The sequence below is a fragment of the Scomber scombrus genome, chromosome 21 (genome assembly GCF_963691925.1).
Source record: "Scomber scombrus chromosome 21, fScoSco1.1, whole genome shotgun sequence".
Lineage (NCBI taxonomy): Eukaryota > Metazoa > Chordata > Actinopteri > Scombriformes > Scombridae > Scomber > Scomber scombrus.
In genome coordinates, this window is record NC_084990.1 from 14,763,659 (window position 1) to 14,785,964 (window position 22,306).

At 38.2% G+C, this 22,306-nt stretch overlaps 1 protein-coding gene across 1 annotated transcript in view; it reads right to left on the reverse strand.

Annotated features, from left to right (window-relative positions):
- The window catches only part of LOC134003112 (zinc finger protein 385C-like), a 38,842-nt gene that overhangs the window by 7,013 nt on the left and 9,523 nt on the right, over window positions 1-22,306 (reverse strand). Inside the window, exons 2-3 of the mRNA XM_062442243.1 lie at window positions 2,762-2,916; window positions 1,003-1,110 (exon numbers count right to left, since the gene is read on the reverse strand). Coding sequence (XP_062298227.1) covers window positions 1,003-1,110; window positions 2,762-2,916 — 263 coding nt within the window. The remainder of the gene's footprint in view (window positions 1-1,002; window positions 1,111-2,761; window positions 2,917-22,306) is intronic.

Below are 22,306 nucleotides of genomic sequence, written 5' to 3' on the forward strand. Positions count from 1 at the left end.
TCAACCAGCACTCTCATCTCAGCTGCAGGTAGCACAGAGGGAGGAGGAGAGAGCCTGTTAGCTAGCAAACAGACTCCCGAAAACATCACTGTTCGTTCAAAAGTAAGGAGCAGAGAGAGAGAGAGAGAGAGAGAGAGAGAGAAGAGAGAGAGAGAGAGAGAGAGAGAGAGAGAGAGAGAGAGAGAGAGAGAGAGAGAGAGAGAGAGAGAGAGAGAGAGAGAGAGAGAGAGAGAGAGAGAGAGAGAAGGAAACAGATGAGGACGTAAAGTAAAATAATGGGCTTGAGCCAGTGTCCTGCTTCCTTCAAGTTTCACAGTTCACACAAAGAAGAGTCATTGTCATTCCACCAGGTTCCTCCTCACAATATAAATGCAAATATGTATAAACGAACTCCATAGGAATGGGAGCCAAATTAATATGAATGGGGAGGTGCGATAAGGAGGAGAAAAAAGCAACAGGACTAGCTGAATGGTTTCCTCTCAGAACCTACTGAGCAAGCACAAAAATGGAAGAGGTAGAAATATACTGATTGGACAGATAAGAAGAAATGTCTACTTCAGGATTGTTTTGAGTTCATTGGGATGCAAAGATATTAAATGTGTGATAGGTATGTGGATACTCCACTGCAAAGGATGAACATAAGATAAATACATCCATGTTTTAAATAATTAACTCTCATTTTTGTGTAGAGATACCTGCTTTTAGCAAACATCAAGAGAGTAAACTGAGATAATGCCAATTTAACATTCCTTTCACTTTATCATATTAAATATGCATCACAGTTTGATGACTAACGACTAAATCCTGCGGAAAACAAACAGGCAGATAAGAGCTGAGGGGGTCAAAGGTTGCTTTCCACCTTCATGCAGTGTATTAACAATAAATCCTGTCTTTGAACTTTTGACACCTAAAAATTTCTAGAGGAAAACTGTAACATACATATCGCACACACACTGTATTGGTGAGTATCAGTAAACAGGGATGAATGAGTGTCTGACTTACAGTGGAGTTGAAGCGCAGGTGACAGATGTTACAGGAGATGATGGGTTTCTTCTTTGGTAGAGCTACACCAAAGGTGTGGTTGATCACCGCTTTCTGCACCGGGTCCATCTGCATGCGCACACACACACACACACACACACACACACACACACACACACACACACACACACACACACACACACACACACACACACACACACACACACACACACACACACACACACACACACATTAGCAGAAAAGCAGAAAACATTGTTATACAGAGTGTACTCTAAACCTGCAATATGAGAAAGACAGTTTCCCTGTACAACTATTGTGACACATAGTTGTGTAAGGCACAACTATGTGTCACAATATTCCTTCAAATTCACACAATTATTTCTGCACTAATATAAAAATGTTATTAGTGGAAAAACCCTGCAGACCCCTAACAGCCTGGACATAACCTGTTTCAATTTCTCTTCTCTGGTAGGCAACACAGAGCACTGGACACCAAAACTAGCAGACTGGCTATATATGAGCAGACTGTATATACTTTCAACTTTCCATACTATCTATTTTCCCACCCATTAGCTTGTACATAACAGTGATAGGTTTAAGTTTAGTTATCTTTGTTCGGCTTGTTGTCCTTGTGTATCTTTCTGAAGACTGTTGTGTGTGAGTTCATTTGAGAGCCTCTAGAAACTGGAGTCAAATTCCTTGTATGCGTGAACATACTTGGCTAATAAAGCTGATTCTGGTTGGAAAATGTCTGCGATGTCCCATTGAATTAATTTATTTCAGTTCAGCTGTGTTTGAGTAGCAGGTTTGAGCACTGTAAAATTAAGATAGAGAAGAAAAGTACATGTGAAACATGTAACCACCTGTTGGGACATTGGTTTTATTCTCATATCCTTAATTACATAATATTGCTTGATTGCATGATTTTTTTGCATAGGCCTTAAAGAGTACAGATGCACAATACAATTTCATATCACCACCATATTTCAGGTGAGTGAAGAACATTTTGTCAGTGTTGATTTGATTTTTTAACCTAATTTCCTGATTTAATAAAATGAGAGATTTTGCACTGAAACAACCTGTGATTGAATCAATTATTGCTCTGTTATGTTACAGTAAATGTCGATTTCAGTGGTCAAGAGAGCCAAAACTCTATGCTACACCTATACAAAAATGTTGAACAATCATACACTTATTTTTAACAGTGAATGAACGCATGCTGAGTATATTTATCACAGTAAAAGTTGTTTGTTGTTGTACTTTTTTAGTTTTTTTAATTACAGCCCAGAATTCAGTTTTTAAATAACATTTTCTGATCACTTCTGTTGATGTGTTTTAGTCCCTACAGTACAGCTGTGTTTTTCGTGTCATATTTTTAGCTTTAGGTGCCAGACGGGGATCTTCTCTCAGCCTCCCACATGCCTGATACATTTAGCACTTTGCCTTGACTTGTCTTATTAGGAGTTAATGCTAAATGTAGACTGTGAAAGTCTGCCGCTTTATCATTTAGAGCCAGACAAAAGGTGTGTGTATGTGGGAGAAAAATGTTATACTTGGGATGTCTCGATCATATTTTTGCACCTGATTCAAGGAATTAAATGCTTGGTACCTGCCAATACAGAGTTGTGTTTCAATATTTATGTGCACTCATATATTTATTTACTAACTTGCTTTGAATTTGGGGAAAATATTTTTAGGTTCTGGTTGGCAATGAAATCTAAAAATGTAATGTGTGCATATGGGAAATGTTCTGTCTCACCGTGTTGAAATTGGGGAAAAGGCTGAGCGGCGAGGAGCTGTTGATCCTGAGCGGCAGGAAGTGCTCCAAATGGGCATGAGTCTGCGGCTGGAGGGGTGGACCTGGCAGAGGCAGCGCGCCCAGGAGCGGGTGGACCTGGCTCTGGGACAGCGCACCTACGGCAAGGATGATCACATTTAAGTAAACACATGAGCAAGTATGAGAACGTTTTTTTTTTTCTTTTTTTTTTTTTCTTACTTTAACTCCTGCTTCATTACATTTAAAACACATTTGCGGATTTGTGGAGAGACATTTGTCACTGTGTTTCATTTCTGACCCTTAAAGCTGCACATCCTTATACACAAAGCTGAAATTTAGCACATGGCATAAAATCTATGAATGATTCAGTCTGTAAAGCTTTAATGACATCAATAATAGCAGAGGATAAATGATGAGAGGCTTTGTGTGGCCTTTTCCTGCTTTATTAGTTCATAGTTTATCGTGACAAATATCTCTGGCCTTTAAACACAGAACTGGCATGTGTTTTTGTTATCTCTCTTGCCCTGCTAATGGGTCTGTTAACATGAGGAGAAAATGGCAATGGGCTGACGTTTGTGGCCTAAAGAGACTGGCAGACTGTGTATATTAATGTTTTACATACATGGGGTTTTTTTGTCTTGAATTTCACCTTTCTCTTTTATTAATTTTCTGTCTTCTTGCATATCTTACTTAACCTCTACAGCCTTTAAGAAAAAAGAATGCCACAGCAAATACAGCATCACATTGGGCCAGATGCAAGAACCACTCGTACGCACAGATTCGTTCTTAAACCATGCGTACGAGTGATTTACGAGGATTTGCCGCATTCACCAATTTCCTCGTATTTTGGATTTTCTCTTAGGTAGGCTACGAACAAAATTTACGAGTGATGCAGACCTGTTGTACCTGTCACGCTGAACCAACCTGCAGTCCTCCCAAGCACTAAAACACGACTGTTACTGTCTAATTGTCTAATGGCAGTGTGCCAACGATATCATGTCTTTTGGACTACTTCTTGGACTTGGATTTTCTTTTTAACATCACTGTATGCTGACTACCACTTAACAGAGAAATGAATAATGTCGATCCGCAGGCTGAGCGATTATTATATTGTCAGTATTTTAGAGACCCCTGAGTAATGGGTGTGAACTACAGGGGATGTAGAGAAGGGGGGGAAAGTGTATACTATGTCCCGTTCATTAAATTGCACTTCTGAATCCATAATCATGATGATATTACTCTGTTTGTAAAATAATTAGGCTATTTAGTATAAAGAAGTAGGCTATTTAACAATTTAGGTAGATATATCAGTCATTTGAATTGACAATTGAAATTATGATATAATGCAAGCGTACAATATAAATATTAGCGGCCGAAACTACAAAGCGACTTGTCCACAGTTACTTTTCCACAGTTACTTTTCCACAATATAAACTGACTATTTATTAATAACTGTTATTCATTTAATTGAAATATTGCTTATCGAAGTAATAGTTTAACTCCCTGGCTGATGACATCCTCTGGCATAATTCATGTTCAGTCATTTTTGTTTTTATTTCTGTGATGGTGCGCAACAGCTGAGACAGCGTTCACAGCACGGGTCATTTTTTTCTCAGGACCTTTAATTCCAACACTTACACACTAAATAATAATATGTGTTTCTGTTGATCTATTTCTGAGAGCGGGACCTCAGTCTGAGAGCTCGTAAAGCTCTTATTTTTAGTCTTTAGTGCCATTTTCATGAATGGAGCTTCTCCACAACCTGCCGGTCGTCTGACCTTATATGGTATTTTGGGGGCGTCATTCATGTTAATTTACTATTCTCGGGAACGCGCGTTCATTTAGAACAGGTGGGATTCATCATGTTTACGAAGGTCATTGACTGTCACGACTGTTTCCTGGTGATACGAGTGTTTGGTGAATTCGACATGTCTCACTCGTAAATTCCACCTCACGAGAAAAGTACGACAGATTTAAGAAGAAAAATACGAACATATTCTTGCATCTGGCCCATTGTGCTTCAAACTCTCCTTTCGCATGACCTTTCTCGTCTCATCACTTCATTTTGTTTGGCCTAAATGCTTTCAGACTGCTCATGCTTTAAAGAGTAAGGCGGCATTGACCTTTGTATGGACCCAAAGTAAACATTAGAGCGCTGGCATTAAAATGAACAATGCATAAGGATGGTGATTACAGAAAGTAGGAAGATGCCTGTATGCTGAAAGTCAGGTTGCAAAGAGTAAAAGGTTATGTGTAAATGAACACTGAAGTTAAAATCAATGTAAGTAAGTTACAAGTCTGTTTCTCCTTCATTTCTGCATGTTGTGTTTGTTTAAATCAAACAAAATAGGAAACCAGGCAATGTTTGGTGTGTCCATTCTGGGCTACTATAGAAACATGGTGGTGGAGGTCCATGGAAGAGGATCTGCTCCCTCTATAGATATTAAGGGCTCACTTTAAGTTAACAAAAACACAACAATTCTCATTTGCAGGTGACTGTACACTAATTAAAACATACTTTTGAATATCGTATTCCATTTCTGCCAATATACCCCTGTAAATTTTACACAGATTTGGCCTTGGTAGGATGAAAAATGTGGGAAGAGGCTTGATGAGATGGCTGAAGGGAGTATTGACTGGTAGGTAAAAACCTGATGCAGAGAAAAACTGAATGAAATCGACTGATGAAGATGACAACTAGAGGAAGGATAAAGAGAGAGATGACATATTTTTTAGCTTATATGTTTAAGACCTACATGTTTGCTCTTACTGACAAAGGTATCCCCAATTAAACAGACATTTTACCTTCCTAGAGGTGGCTCTAACAGATAAATGAGGTCTTTTATTCCATCAGTTAAAGGTAATTTGGCCTGTTACCAGCTGTGGATGCAACAGTGTCCTGTGGTTTCTGACTTTTTTTCCCTGCTTCATCTAGGTGGCTTTAATGACAATTGTCCAATGACAACACGTTGGCGTTAACGTTCAGTTTTTTAAAATTGATTTTTGCTTTTATTCATTCCTTTATTTTATTAACTGCTTTCTGAATGCCAAATTGCTCCTCAGGGACATGGAAGCTTTACTCCACTCTAATCATTAAATTATTTTATTCCATGAATTACAAAGATATTGAATGAAATTATTAAATAAATGACATTTATTAAAAGCCATAGTATAAAACAATGGTTGCCTTAAATAAAAAAAAACCCATCAATTATAATAAATGTCTATTTTTTGGATGAACAGGATAATTCTCTACATACTGCAAAGTGACTACAGTCCCACTCAAAGCCCACTGTTGTTATTTCGTAGTACAGAAAAGCACAGCAACAAGAAAAAGATTTTCCATAATTTTCTGCTTCTTTCACCTTTGGATTTCAAGTTTTTAACTCTGAGGATGAGGCAGGTTTGAAAGCAATTGAGCATTTGCATGTCATTTTTACTGACCTGGCCCCATAATCAAAATGTATTTTAAAGCCTGAGTGGAACAGAGAGACAGAACAGAGAAATAAACTGGATGAGAAGAGAAAAACAACCTTTTCAGAGTCAAAACTTGCTCAAAATAATTTTATGAACAGTGCTGTAGAGGGAATTCTTTATACAGGTGCATTATTTTCAGAGTCAAATACAAAGTGATTAGAGACCTGATGTCTAGTATCAGCCGAGGCCTACAATAACACAAAATAAAGCAGCACCAGGGGATGAAACGCAACACAGTACATCCTGTTTTATCAACAGCCTCAAATGCTGCAGGGGGGTTTTTCTGGCAAAAGAATATTTGAACAAATGCCTTATTTTGTACCATTCTCAAAAAGAGTATCTAAAACCATAACAAATACACATTCTTGGAATATATTCTAAGAAGAATAAATGAAAGACTTAATTCCTTTACCTGCTCAACAGACAGACCAATCAAACACCAGTGAGGGACTAACTTAAGACAAGCACTGCTACACAATCACAAATCAGAGAGAAACTAAATTGAACTGCAACTAACAATTATTTTCATTTGTCTGTTCTCTGTTGATTATTTTTTGGAATCACTGATTAGTTTGGTCTATACAATGTCAAAAAATGGTGAAAATGTCAATCATTGTTTCCCAAAGCCCCAAGAAGACATTGTCATGTGTCTTGTTTTGTCCTGACCAACAGTACACAACCCAAAGATCTTTGGGTTAGTATCAGAGAAACCAAAAAATGTTCACATATGAGAAGCTGGAATCAGAGGGATTTTCTTTTGCAGCTCTAAACTGAAATGACCAAAATTGCATGTCTGGATCACCAAAGAAGCAAAGCCAAATAAATGTATTTCTCTGATTCAAAGCTATGAAAACGAGAGTCAGATGTGACACACACAGACAAAGCTATAGAGGAAAAAAGAAAGACAACTGTTGATGGAAAGACAGAAATCACATCTATTTAATCAAATATATGTTGTCTTGTTTTAACACTGCGTCGTCAGTGATTTACAGTCAGTCCAGTGTACCATGCACCATTTAGATTATACTTGGAAATGAGAGGAATGATTAGATCTGTTTATTACTGTTTATTTCACCCTGCATGTGTGATGTGCAGCTCAGATCCCTCTACAACACACACATAAGTTACAAGTGTTTACTGGCTTGATTTTGTTTTTGATGAATTCCAATTTTATTTAAATGTGCCACCAGGACTGCTCATGTACCGAATGATAATGATAAACTAATGAAGTGCATTGAATTGAGTTACGATGAAGAAGCGAGAAATGAGAGGAAGTAGAAGAGAGATAGAGAGAGAAAACCACAGGCAGATGAGAGACAGTTTTTTCCCCTCTCTGCTAGGCCGATGTGCTTAATCTGCCTGTCAGTATGACTTTTGGGGACATTGATTCCCAAATCTGAAATTGATCTCATTAATCTCCTACGCATAAATTCACAAAACACAGCAGGGCGAGACGTTTAATTAACTGCATTTTGCACTGAACAAACTAAAAACTGCCATCAACTATGAGGATTTGTACAACATCAGGCGACAAGAGGAACACGCTTTTGACAGGACTGTCCCTTTCAAGTGAGTTACCCATCTCGTTTGCACCCGGCAAGTGTCACAAAAGCTTCATTCCAGCCAATCTGACAAGATGGACTAAAGCTGTGGTTATATTTGTTTCGTCATGCTGGGAATGTGTTAACCAGCTGGGCTTGATTAGTTTTTATAAATAGCAGTTCATCACTGTAGAATTGCATGAACTCATACTGTGCCCATAACCTAAAATAAAAAGGTTGAGTGAGGGGATCTAGAAAATCATGTTAAGATATAAAATGACCTCACATACAAGGAAATACATGACACTAGTCTGCAGCCATGCCAGTGGTGCTTTGAGCAAGATGCTAATGTCATCTTGTTGATATTTGACAGGTTTAATGTTTTGTGTGATAAAACTTGCTAATAGCACTACACATAAAGTGCAGCTGAGGTTGATGGGAATGCTTTGCATATATTTAGTCAGAAAACCAAAGTATTGGACACATTTTAAATTTTGATTTCATGAATTTTAACCTAAAAAGTCAAGAGATAAGTCAAAAGTTTGACCTGATGGTGGTGCTTCATTAGAAGTCAGGAGAAGTCATTAGGATTCACCCTCGGGGGATTATTAACATCTGGTGTGTACCAAACAGTAACTACCAAGGCTTGAGGCTGAAGCCAATGTGGAAGTACCTTTAAGTGCAATGCTACCGATGACCTCTAGATGCTGGCCCCAAACAATCCCTGGCTGTGTTTAACTCGCATTCAACTTCTCTTTAGAAATAGTCGTTTTTATAATAAATATATTGTTAAATTATATATATATATATTGAATAATGTTTTCAATGAGTTATTATGGTCTCAATCTATGAATGTGGGCCGTATATAGATGTAGATTGTCGTGAAATTTTGTGGTGGACTGACCAATAGACAACACATCTATTACAAACATGAACAGTGGGTTGGTCACATCACTTTAGATACCACTACACATGCAACTATAAATGTAATTCAACACATGAAAATGAGCCAGTTCCTGCTCACTAATCTGCATTCACTTTCTTTTTTCTATGCAGGAAAATGGCTTCTTCATAGAGGCTGGGAGTGTAGGTCACAGCAGCAAACCTTCACGTATTGAGAAGGGATGAAAGATTATGAGCTGGAGAAATTACAGCAACGTTAAAAAAAGAACTGGGGGAAAAGCTTAATCTCTATTATTTCCAAGATTAGTCTCTGGGTGACTCAACATCCAAGCAATCGCAGAGGGAGAGAAATGGCATCTTTTCATGAAGAGCGGAAAGAAAGGGGGGATGAGAAGCTTTCATAGCGGCGAATCAGAGCAAAAGCATCAGAGGAAAGGCTGCTTTGGCACTTTTCATGGTGAATGCATTTCCCTGGATCATCTGTCTGAGCAGGGCTCTCTGTGTTCAGTTTGAACGAATGTGGCGGTTTGGAGGCACGCTCTCATTTCAGACACCTACTAAGATCCCCTGATGAGCTTCCTCTGTGTGGTGTTAATGCTTTGTGACATTAACAAAAGAATTAGGGATGTTGCAGAATTTTACTGCATTTAATGTGGAAAACATCCAAAATGTCACCACAATAATATGATAAATGTATTATGCATCTCTGCATTAAAGCATGGAAGCAGATTCAGCCAGAGTGACAGAGACCTAAGCTGATGTGTTGTGGGTGAATCTATAGCAGGACAAAATGCAGAGGGGCAACCAGATTAATATGCTTCTGTGAGGACAGTTTTCACATGACATTAGTGCACGTGATATATTTTATGGTTTTTGGTACATATGACGGATTGACTCAAAATAAACTACAGTGTGTATGTGTTGAACAATAGAGCTCTATGGCACAAAAAGACTGAGCTATAATAGACTTTGGTCACACAGAAAATGCTTCTTAGTTGGATGAGCTGATCTGTTGCAGCGACCAACATTTTAATAACAGTCAGCTAAGTGTAAACTGAGTCAGCTACAGCAGGATTTTGACTTCTAAGGTTTCCAGTTGATGGAATGCTGCAGTGATACAGGCTCTTGTTGAGTTGAAACTGAATTAACATCAGATGTAATACAAACAAACAAACAAACAAACAAACAAACAAACACACAAACTCTTTAATAAAAACACATTATATTATACAACTCGCCCTTGTAAACAATTTATATTCATGAAAACATTTACTATATATAATAAAATATGTATTTTGGGTATTAGTTGTAATGTATTACCACGGCTGGTTACATATTAATGTCCATGCAATCACAGATGCATGGATGCAAAAACACACATTCAATTAACAATTATCTCTAATTATACTGCTATAATGACCACCATGAGCTGCTTTCTTTTGGCCCAACTTCTTCCTCCCAGCTGTTTTTAATGCATAACATAAAGCCATCATAAGTGACTGCTGCACAGTGTATCTATATTAGTCTATAGTAGTGTATTCTATATGTTGAAGATTTAAAAAAAAAAAATCCCACTCACTCTATCTTTAACCAACAGCAATCTTTCTATTTGCATTTACTCCATAATGGCATGAAGCACACAGCTTTTCTGAATCATAAAACAGAAGTGGTTAGTGCGGTGTGCTTCTGCAGTAAAGATGATGCCATTCATTGCTTACACAACAGGCAGAGAACCAGGCATTTATGATGAGTTCTGGAGGATGAATTAGCATCCATTAAAACTGCCATTGACAGCACCGCTAAGCTCTCTCCACTGGAAACAAAAAGGTGGAGAGAGAAGGCCTAATTTCCATGATGGCTTAATGTGCTGCCCCCACCTTGCACTATGTGGTCTTCAAATAAATCATCTTTATTGTGACAAAATACATTTAGGCCACGACTGGCAGCCAACAGGCAAATTCTCCCGCTGGCTGTCACTGTCTATTTAAACACATACAGCCGCAGCTGGCAGAGCCGGCAGCTTCGTGAGAATTTCTACCTGGCTGCGGGGCACCATCCAGCCCAGATCAGGCTCCCCGCGGTAATCTGTCCTAGTTTCAACTGGAGCACTGTGGGCCCATTTTCACCCCAGGGTCCATAAACTGCTATTGAATGTGTTCAAGGTGAAATCCAGGACTAGTGTCTTCTGGTCAAAGAAAAATCACGGGATACTGCGATTACTCTGCTAAGCTACAGCAGCGTTTATTATCTGCACAGCAGAATTAAAGCAAAAACATTCAAGAGAGTCACAATTTATCAGATTTCTACAGTCTTACAGGCAGGGCTTCAGGCACAAAAGAGCAGATCAGCCAGCAAAATGCAATGAATATTTGTAGTCTAAACATGCATAATGCAACACAACACAAAGACATTTGACCAGAACTCTCAAGGAAGCAGCAAGTGGAGTTTCCATAAGGAATCGTATTCACACTATCTGGTAATGTAACACTGGTACTAAATGATGTAAATTTACAGCTCTGCCTAGTAGATTAACAATGCAACATTTTTGGTATTTAAAGCAACATATGAGTTATTCACACTACGATGTCTGTGTTGTTTATGTAGAGGAAACAGTGTCTTTTGAATGCAGGCAAACGCAAAATGAATTTTAATGCACATGATGTACTCAGTAGTGATGTGCTGTTAGATTCTGATAAGTTTTTGCATCGTAGCCATGAAGGATAAACTAACAATAAAGCTGATCTGCAGGGAAATGAGCATGAATACACTATTAGTGCTGCTCAGATAGAGCAATGTGTTTCTTTCGCAGAGCCCCTGCCCCTCCATAGCATTCTGCACATTTGTATCAAGCACACTTAAAATAAACTGCCACCATCTGCTTGAATTGAGATAAGCCCGAGTCCATCAGACCTGCTGAACGGCAGTCGGCACATGTGCACCACACATTTATTGATATTTAAAGTCTATCTGTAGCTTTATACGCCCCATGAACTTAGTAATTAGCAGCTTTCTGTTTCGATGCTCTTCTCTGAGCTGCAGTAAAGCTGGCAGTCTGCATGGTGGAGTGAGTTTGAAGGATTACGCATAAGCGACTTCAGAGATGATAATCACAGGATCTCTGCCTACTGGTGCGTCTAGAAAGATGTTTATCAGGGCTACATTAAAGAAGAAAGCTAGTATCAGCACATTCATTACTGAGGTCTTTCCGGTCCTCTTTCTTGTTAACACTGTTCAGTAAAGAAAAAGCAACAGCAATATATTTAATATTTTATTGAAAACATTTGATCCTACAGTAATAATATCATCATATTTGTTAAAACACAGATTTGAAGGAACAGGCCAAAGGCTGCATGGCTAAAAGAAGCACGTCTTTACTTGAATCTTAAAAATATTTTGAGCAGCCTTGTTATACACTAACCTAATCATGCAAACATCTTGACAGTGTATTACATAGATCCTAATGGAGAGCACTTCAATTTGCAGTCAAGGTTTTTTTGGGCAATGTCATGTCTCTTGGCTGCTGCATATTTTAGCAGGTTTTGCATTTTCTGCTTGATTCTCAAGGCACGTCACCAGATTTGGAAGCACAATATTTTCATTCATGTCAGCATTTCAGCAAATACCAAAACGTGAAAGCATTTTGCTGACAGAATGTGCAGTTTAAATGTGTGTATGTCTGTGTGTTCACATGTGTATATCACAAACTGAAACCTGTGCAACATTTGAGTCATTTAGGAGTTTCTGTAAAAATTGACCTTAATCGTTTGTCACCACTTGAAAGAGAGATTAGTTCCTTAAGAAAACTTGAAAAATGTCCCCAGTCAGCACCAGCTCATGCACAGTAGCCAGCCGGAGGTAAAAAAATACTGCAAAGACAACTTCATGCGTGTCAAGAGTAGCTATAGCACCTTTCCTCTGAGAAGTGCCAGTGTCCTTAAGAGTCCTTCCTCCAATGGTGGTAACACAGAAAAAACTGCTTTCAACAGAACAAATTATCATTTTGCATATCTATTAAAAGTGACTGTTAAGCTTTGTTGTTTATGTTATTCTTACTGCATATAGCAAAAACAAACAGAAATGTGATATTGTAGGACTCTTTAACTTTCTAAAAATGTTCTGATTCACTTTGATCCATATGTGAATGTGTTCAATAAATGTCATGCCAATCTGCCTATTAGATTGTATTCGTTTTATACACAACTTTATACACAAATGTGGCATTTTGTTTTCAAGATACTTTGTCATGGAGCAAGGTGTTGAGAGTGTTACTTTGATCAGCAGGTGGTGTGAGATGAAAAGGTCAGAATGTCACTAAAATCAGCAAGAATCATTTTCAAGGCACAGTAAATATTTTCTATCAAATTTCATGACAATCTGACCAGCAGTTGTTTTTGGTATAACCTTCTCTGGGCCAAAGTGTTGGACAGGCTTACCTACCAACAGACTGACAGACATCAGGGGCTATACAATAAGTCCATGTGCACTATTGCTGTACGATGTCAGATATAGCAGAATGTATGCTAAACCATACACTGAGAAACAGGGAAGGAACTATTAAAACATATGACACAATATATGGAAAGGGAGCCGGAGTGTGGAACTATTTGGACAGGTAGCATCACACAGTCTGATGGCTGTTGACACAAAAAAACACCTGAGACAACTCATCTTACACCTTGAGGAGATGCACATAATGCTGTGCAGGCTCAACCTTTTTCATTTTAACCAGTCTATTCATACAAACACCGATGCTGGCACTTTCCACTGTTGGAGCTAGTTAAGAATTTCTTGCATGTGCTGAAAAGCCCTTTGGGTTTATTCATTTTATTCGTACAACAGCTGGCATCCAGGTGTTTGTTGTTATGCCATGTAGCACATTTTATTAATTGCTGTGCTAATACTGTCACTATAACCACACTTATCATTTAATATCACTTATTACTGATCCCCAAAACGGAAACTGTCGTCCCCCTTCACTTTTTATATGAACTTGCTAGAGAACTCTGAATGTCTGAATCCTGTCATCACAAACTTTATCCCCAATAGTAACTTGGTCCATATTACTTACAATCATGAACAGTCTGTGCAGTCCAATTCAACTATATTCAATGCTAGGTCTCTGTCAAACAAAACATCTGTCCTTAATGAAGTGATCACATCCCATAATTTAGATTTTGTGATTTTGACAGAGACCTGGCTAAAGACTGGGGACTGCTGTCATTTAGTCGAACTCTGCCCTAATGACTACAGTTATTTAAACTCTCCGAGGAGGAACACATCACTGTCGATAACTTTAAGAGCTTTGAGATGGTCATGTTTAAAATCAACTGTCAAAACCCTGTCTTCTCTATTTCAATCTACCTCCCAAACCAAACAACAGCTTTTTAGCATAATTTTCCGAATGCCTATCCTCCATTGTCCTCAATCATGATAAAATTATTGATGAGGGGGATTTTAATATCCTCATCAATAACACATCTAGCCATTTTGCCATTGAAGTCCTAAACATTACTGATTCATTCAATCTGGTGCAGCATGTCTATGATTCATCTCATAACCAAGGCCACACCCTTGACTTCGTTTTAATCTAGGCCTCACTATAAACGCCCTCTCATTGATAGACCATCTCTGATCATAAATTGACCTCTGACCATAATTTTCCTATTTGACTCCTGCATCCAGGCAACTTCTCTAATTCAGAAGCTATCAGTATCTTTTCACATTTTTAATAACCAGTCTGCTTCAAAGTTCACATTTATTTCCTCTGATTTATATGAGAGCCTTATTAAAACCTCTAACATGAATGATCTGGCCAATAATTTCAATAACTTGTGTTCCTTGGCATTAGAAATTGTACCTATTACGACAAGGTCAGTAGCAGCCACCAACTCATCTCTTTGGATAAATGATGCTATCAACAGCTGTAAGCAGGACTGCAGGAGGGCTGAGCACAGATGGAAAAAGACTCAATGTTCATTTTCTACACATGAAAGAGCTTTTGACTTTGCTCAGGATGCAAAAAGAACTTACTTCTCAGACTTAATTACTACTTAATAGTCATAATCCCTGAGCTCTGTTTAGCACACTCAACCAGCTTGTGCAACTTGTTCATGCTGTTGCCTCTGCCACTTCAACTGAAGATCATGAATTGTATTTATAATTTTTTTCCTACCTGTCATTGGCCTGACTGTACTTATTATTATAAACATTTCCTTCACCTCTGGTTATGTCCCCAAACAATTTAAAACAGCTACTGTCCAGTCCCTTCTATATAAAACCCGGCCATGATCCATCCAGTCTGAACAATTTTAGACCCATCTTGAAATTACCTTTCATTTCCGAAATACTGGAAAAAACTCGCTAGACAGCTTCTTCAAGTTGGGAAAAATATGTTTCAATTTCAATTTCACCAATCGCTCCATCCTCATTAATATACTAAATACATGTGCTGGTACCTCAGGGAAAGATGTTTTAGTATTTATGGGTTACTATGTGTCCTCATCTGCTCCACTGTTATACGGGGTAACCCAGAGATCAATCCTGGGTCCTATTCTTTTGACTTTATGCTTCCTTTGGGCCAGATTATCTGTCACTTTGGTTGTATATCCTATCATTATTACGTGGACGACACTCAGCTATATTTTTCAGTAAAACCAGATGATTATAGCAATCTAGACACTCTACAGAACTATTTAGCTGCCATAAAAAACTGGATGTCTCTCAACTTTCTTCAATTAAATCCTGACAAAACTGAGCATCTCAGTGTTGGCCATGAAAATACCACAAATGGCATCTTTCAATGTGTTGGCTTACTTGACCCCTATGTCAAAACTAATGCTAGGAATCTTGGCATTATATTTGACCTCAAGTTGAATTGAAGTTATGGTAAAGCCACTAAAACCAGTAATGTGTGTGTGCCTACTTGTGTGAAGCAGGATGTGGGGACTTACATCTGCAAACAAAACAAAAGTCCTCACAAATCTATTCATTAAGGTTAGTGATTGTGTCGGGGTTCAGCATGTAGCTCGGTGTTTGGGTGGCAGTAGGCTTCAAAAACATTGTAAGTCATTGCAATGTCCTTGTGTGTGTGTGTGTGTGTGTGTGTGTGTGTGTGTGTGTGTGTGTGTGTGTATGTGTGCGTATGTATGTGTGCGAGTGTATGTGTGTCTGAACTCCCACAGTCATTACCAGCCAGCCTAATCAAACTCACACTGTCAACACTCTACAGTGACTGATTGGGGCTGTCAGTCTCTGTTAACAGAGCTCAGGTAAAGGAGGGCAGGTTTTGATGCAGCCTAAGATTTAGTACAAGGCAAGGCAAGTTTATTTGTATAGCACATTTCAACAACAAGGCAATTCAACGTCCTTTACATAATACATGAAAGGCATCAAGGCAGGATATAAAAGAAACACATGGCAATATAAAAAAGACATTACAACCCAAAACAATTTAATCAGCATGACACATTCATCTATGCAGATTGTACTATTATGGTATTCAAATGAGTTCCTGTGATCGATACATTTTGTGAAATGAAATTGAGATTTATGTATGTTGCTTATGTATGGTGTGAGGGAAAGCCTCCAGAAGCTGGCCAATCAGAACAGAGTGGGTAAATGGGGGGCCTTAAAGAGACACTGAACTGAAGGACTGCATAAAGGGGCAGTATAAGTATATTTCTCCTATTACCCAAATGTGTGTTTTTTTTTTTAAACATACAGTATCTGCTTTGTCATTGTTTTCACGTGGCAACAGAAAAATATGGCATGTCTGTCACATATGGATTCTGTAAAAGTAAGATAGTGTGGGTGATTGTTATTATAATATTGTTATTTTTGTCTGACAGATGAATTTTGACTATGTTTAGACAATGTTTTCTATGGGACGTCATATTGCACTGACTTGCCTTCTCACTGATGATGAGTGTTTCAAATACTGCTGTGTAACAAAGACATTAAAACAATCTCTCTGACATTAGGCACTGAGTCAAAGTACAGCAGTCTAATTAAATTTGTTCACTGAGATAATCTGTACGATCAGTATTGCAATTAAAACCATACTGCGCCATACTCATTACCCCACGATTAGAATAATGATTCATTAACACTGCTGGATGGTGTATATGAACCCCAACAGGAAAATTAATGTACCCATCTGATATGACTCATGAACTTTTGTCTCCTCGCACATTTTGAAAAAAACTTTTCCGCAGCAGAGGAAACAAGTACTTGCTTAGTCTGTCTCTCATCTGTCTCCCCCACTCAACACAGATTAATGTCACATAGCTAATATGACAGGTCATTATGACACTAATGCTATAGGTTTCTAGCAGATTAAAATTAATTCAGTATTCATGTCAGAAAGCACTACAGTACATGCATTGTTTCAACTGTATTAAGAAATTTTACTCTGTTGTACTTGGCTTGTGTGTTACTTCCTCTAATAACAGCGACAGAGTTATTATGGATACTGCATTTAACAAGATAATGACTTCATGTAAAATGTTTTGTTTTTCAGAGGGTTTGTACTGTACGCCTGGCCAGAACAAAATCCAAATCCAAAAATACTGTTTTTTAGTTACTGAAATAATAAGAAAAATGCTGCTGTCAATATTTAACAACTTTGGATAAGATGATTACAAAATATTATTTAAGAGAGCATCAATCTTTCTAGGAGGACTATTCCTAACTGAAGTAAAATCTGAAATAACAGATGAAGAATGATGTATGAAAGATGAAGTAACCTTTGTCTTATTTGGCCAAAAGCAGAGGATACGTAAGCACACAACATACCTGCTCTACAGAATGGAAAGCATCCATTGTGGTAAGTGGTTACCTGCAGTATGTTATTTTAGCCTGATCCGGCAATAATCATTTGCTGTAATTTTAAAGCTATTTCCTTTTTAACCTCTGTTGCATATAGGGTTTTTATTTTCATGACGATGTGTAACAGGCCTTTGCACAAATAGACGCAGAATTTTAGTACATACTTTTGTTTCACCTGCTTTAAAAGGAAATTAGATTGGGAAAAAATAAAATTAAACCAGCCCTTGTCACACTTGACATGCATTCATTCTAATCACAATCCATTTATTGTTTTTCTTTTTTTAAATTCATGTTTGGGATTTTTCCAGTAGTTGACAGTAGTGAGCAACAGAAAACATGTAGGAGGGAACACACGGGGTTGACAACTAAACTCAAAACTAAAGGAGACAATTTGGCCCAAAGCTCTGGAATAAATTATCTTGCAATGTCAGAATGAATTAATTTGTCAACATTGGAAAATCTCTTAACTTTTAATACTTTGGTATTTCATCATTTCAACCAGTTTTATTGTTCTGTCTTGTAGAATTTATAGTGGTTGGGATTTTATTTAATCATTTTAAAGGTTTAACACTTGTCATTGTCTGTTTTATTGTATTACCTGGTTTGTTTTATCATATCAGTTATTGGTTGGCACCATCCATAAAGCAGTTTGGAATCATATGTTTTTGGAAACATATGATTAGCGGGATACACAGAAATGCAGTCCTCAGTGTATGTTATTATTACACTATTGTGCTACTGGTTTTATCCTATTTATTAAAGTAAAGCATTGGTAACGCCAGGGTAACTTCCCCAGTTTCTGCTGTGCAACATACTATTTTATATCCAATGATTTTAAACAAAAGACGTAGGCAAAGGAGCGTAGAAACATATTCTTCATCCTGAGATTTGCGCACATTGTCACATCTCTGGCATGTTACAGAGAAAGAGATTTATATACATAGGCTGTCACTGCAGTTCTTGACAAGGGGTGGAGGGGTGGGGACAGCTGCAGCATGGCCACCAGGCAAAACTCTACAGTTATCTCCTCTCCAACTGTTTCCCTTTGATCTTCCTAATCTGCCATTTAAAGAAGAAAGCGCCCAGAGCTGCCACACAGACACTTCTTAGTATTTCCATCTAGGCACACACTGCACTGTGTGTATTTGTGCCTAAGCTACTGAAGTATATCACAAAATACAAAATGTATACTAATATATTTTTAACCCCATGCTTTAGGGCAGTGGGAAGAGAAATGCTATTTCTTCATCATCTCACCAAGACTATAAGAACTTTTGTCTCAATGTTAATTGGAGGTTAAATCATAAACCAATGCATATTAAACTCTTGTCCATGTATGCAGAGGTCAAACTAAGAACTTGAGGATTTTCTCCTAGTACTATTGTTTGTGTGTGTGTGTGTGTGTGTGTGTGTGTGTGTGTGTGCGTGCGTGCTACTAAGGTAGTTCTACATTTAAAAGTCCAAATGTAATCAGCAATTTGCTCCCTTAGCTGAAATAACATAAACACAAATGACTAAAAATCCCCACACTGCCTTTATCTTTAACAGGCTCCAATTATGCGAGCTAATCTGGGCATATTTCCCTGGGGAGGCGAAGACATAATTGCCAGCAATCTGCACAGTGATACCAGCGCTGTTCTTGTGTGGCTTTAAAATGACTTGACACATCTGGGAACGACAGTGTTGTATGGGTCTGAGCTCCACACTTGGCATCATCAAAAGGGGTCAATTAGAAAAACAAACAGCCCTGGGAATTATTTTGGATGCAGGGGAACTGAAATAGGGCAGATGGTAGGCAGGAGACTGACTCTGCCCTTGAGCAATGATGTGAAGTCATTGTTGTTAAACACACTGTGACAGAGTAGTGCTTGCATGCATTTAGGTAGATTAATTTAAAAAAACGAACAACTTTAATAAAAACTGATTGTTTTTTTTCAGCTCTTTACAAAGATAATGTCAAATTCCTGTAAATAAATGGCACTGACACATTATGTTGACACATCATAGTAAACAAACAGTCTTACCTAACAGCATCTCCACGTGTCTTATGATTCCTCTGTTCGCCACGTTCTTCTGTGTTTGAATCAAGCTTTTCCTGTAAGCTTATCTCCCATCAGAGAAGTTCAACAAAAACCAACAAAGTGCCTCCTTACAGTCTTTCTTCCTATCTTTTATCCACTTAAGCTTCTCTAAGTGAGATGCAATGGCAGTCCCCTCTCTTGGTCAGTGACACATCTTGGCTGCGATCCAAACTGCCACAGCTAAAGAACGTCACACATGTGCTTCAATTAAAAGCGTCATTTTCCACTGAACACGCTGCCTTTTATGAGACGGAGGTGAGAGAGAGGAGCGATGAGGATTGAAAGGCAGTGGAGAAGAAGGAAAAGAGGTTGAGAGTGTGATGGTGAGAGTGTCTGAAGAGCGAGTGTGTATTCTTCTGTGCGTGTATGAGTATGTAAGCGAAAAAGCGAGAGAGTGAGCGAGACAGGGGGGAAGTGAGAGAGAGAGAGAGAGAGAGAGAGAGAGAGAGAGAGAGAGAGAGAGAGAGAGAGAGAGAGAGAGAGAGAGAGAGAGAGAGAGAGAGAGAGAGAGAGAGAGAGAGAGAGAGAGAGCTGGCAGAGGACTGGCTATTAATCACATGAACATCCCACATCTCCCCTTTCTTGTTCTTCTTCCCAGCACCATTTCCTATTCAAGGTTTACACCTGCATGCTCCTTTAGGGACACTCAAATGTAATTTCCTTCCTGGTATTACTTAACAACAATAGGAACAATTTATCAGTCTGTTTCTATGCTGCTTACATTCCTGCTTAAAATGCAGCTGTGCAACATTATTTTCCTGAGTTATCAACATCATGGGGACGAGGGCGAAACATTTAAAAGCTTTCCATCTCCATCCAAATGATAAGCCTCACATGCCGAGATCAACAGACAGATACAGTATTGTTGTGATTCGTACAGCAGTCACGTGTTGATTGATTGTGAGGTACTATTGGATTAGAATCAATTATTTCAACGCTTCTGTTTACATTTCCAATAGGTTGAGTGTGCAGGGGTTTCAAAACACCCAAATCACTCATGCTGCACCAAGTCATTATTTTTTTCACTACCCAACACCAGCGTGACTGATGTATATAATCGGCATCATAATTAAAACAGCAGTGGTTTAGTTTTCAGCTCAAGTAGGAGTCGTGTCCTAAATAAGCTGTTGGTTCTGCAGTTTTCCTGCAAAACCTGAGAGATTGTTCATGTTTTAAAATGGACATAACATGCTTGTGGTCATTTATATTCGCTCCATTTAAAAAGTAACCTCTATTTCCCCATCGAACTGACGTCAGGTTGGTTGTGCATGCCCACAAACGGCCGTCTGTTTTGTACTCTGCTGATGAGGTCCATTCGCTGGCTGTTTGCGTTGTCCACTCACATATTTCGGATCGGATTCAGGCTTACACATGTATGGAATTACGTAAGCAGTTTATATTTCTGGTAAAGAACAGAGTGGCCAATCAGAACAGAGTGGGTTCATGGGGAGGGGGGCCTTAAAGAAACAGGAGCTAAAAACGACCTGTTTCAGATACAGACTGAACAGACGGGCTGCAAAAAAGGCCAGTATAAGATATGTAAGTAATTTTTTAAACAACATGAAAAAGTCCAGTAGAGTCCCATATTATATAGACTGTATAGACCTGGAAATGGGCATGATACACTCCCATTAGGACCCTACTGCATATGGTAAGCTGCCCTGAGGCAACAGAAAGTCTTTTTGACATCTTATGTTTCTGACAAATCACGAGTGGCTTAAGTAGGAATACTGTTGTATTTTGGAGTAGCAACACAATTTCTGGAAACAGACATGCCCCACAGTGAATTGAAAGGGCAAGATTCATTGGGCTATTTAACACCTATAAATCAAGATAACATAAAAAAATCTCCTCCAAACATGGATTGTATAAAAAATACTCTACTTTGAATAATAATTTGTATTTGATATGGTTTACCATGAATGAAAGTTCAATTAGCTTATTAAAATCCTTAAATTATATCTACTGTCAAATTCTACACATACATCATTCTGCACAGTGATGCTCAAACATTTAACATACAAAGCACAAAAAATGGGTTTGCAAAATTGCACACCGGGAAGAAAGTATTGCCAAAATGTTTTCCCCCTGTGCTCAAGTTTGAAAAAAAACTATATAAATACAGTTATATAGAAAACTATATAAAAATGAACAATCTAACTAATTTGGGGGTGTGAGCCTCTTTTTTGTGCTTTGAGCTTTGACTTCGGTTACACGTATATCCCTGTCCCCCCCCCCCCTTCTTTTTTAGCTTCTACTTCATGAGTCACAACATCCCTGGTTTCCGGTGTTTTCGTTCCCGACCTCTTTCCCCTCATTTCCTGTTATCTTTCCATAGACAGCCATCTAAAAGCATAACATGGCCAAAGAATATATATTTTAAAAAGATGTAATGTACACAAAATTATCAGTTTATAAAATATATTTACTAGGTTAATCTACTCATCAGAATCTTAAGTACAGTATGTTAAAACAGAGGCCTGCTAATGCATGTATAATAATAATAATCCAAGTAACCATTATACAGAATGGCCCCTTTTAGAGCATAAATATATATAAGGCATTTTAATTGTAGGGCTTGAGTACTTTTGCATTGTGGTGTTACAAATTAGTAAAGGAGTAAAGGATCTGGTGACTTCTTAGAGCCTATTACAGCTTTCAGATAGACAGTGTGTGGACCGCTTTTTCTTTTTTAAGAA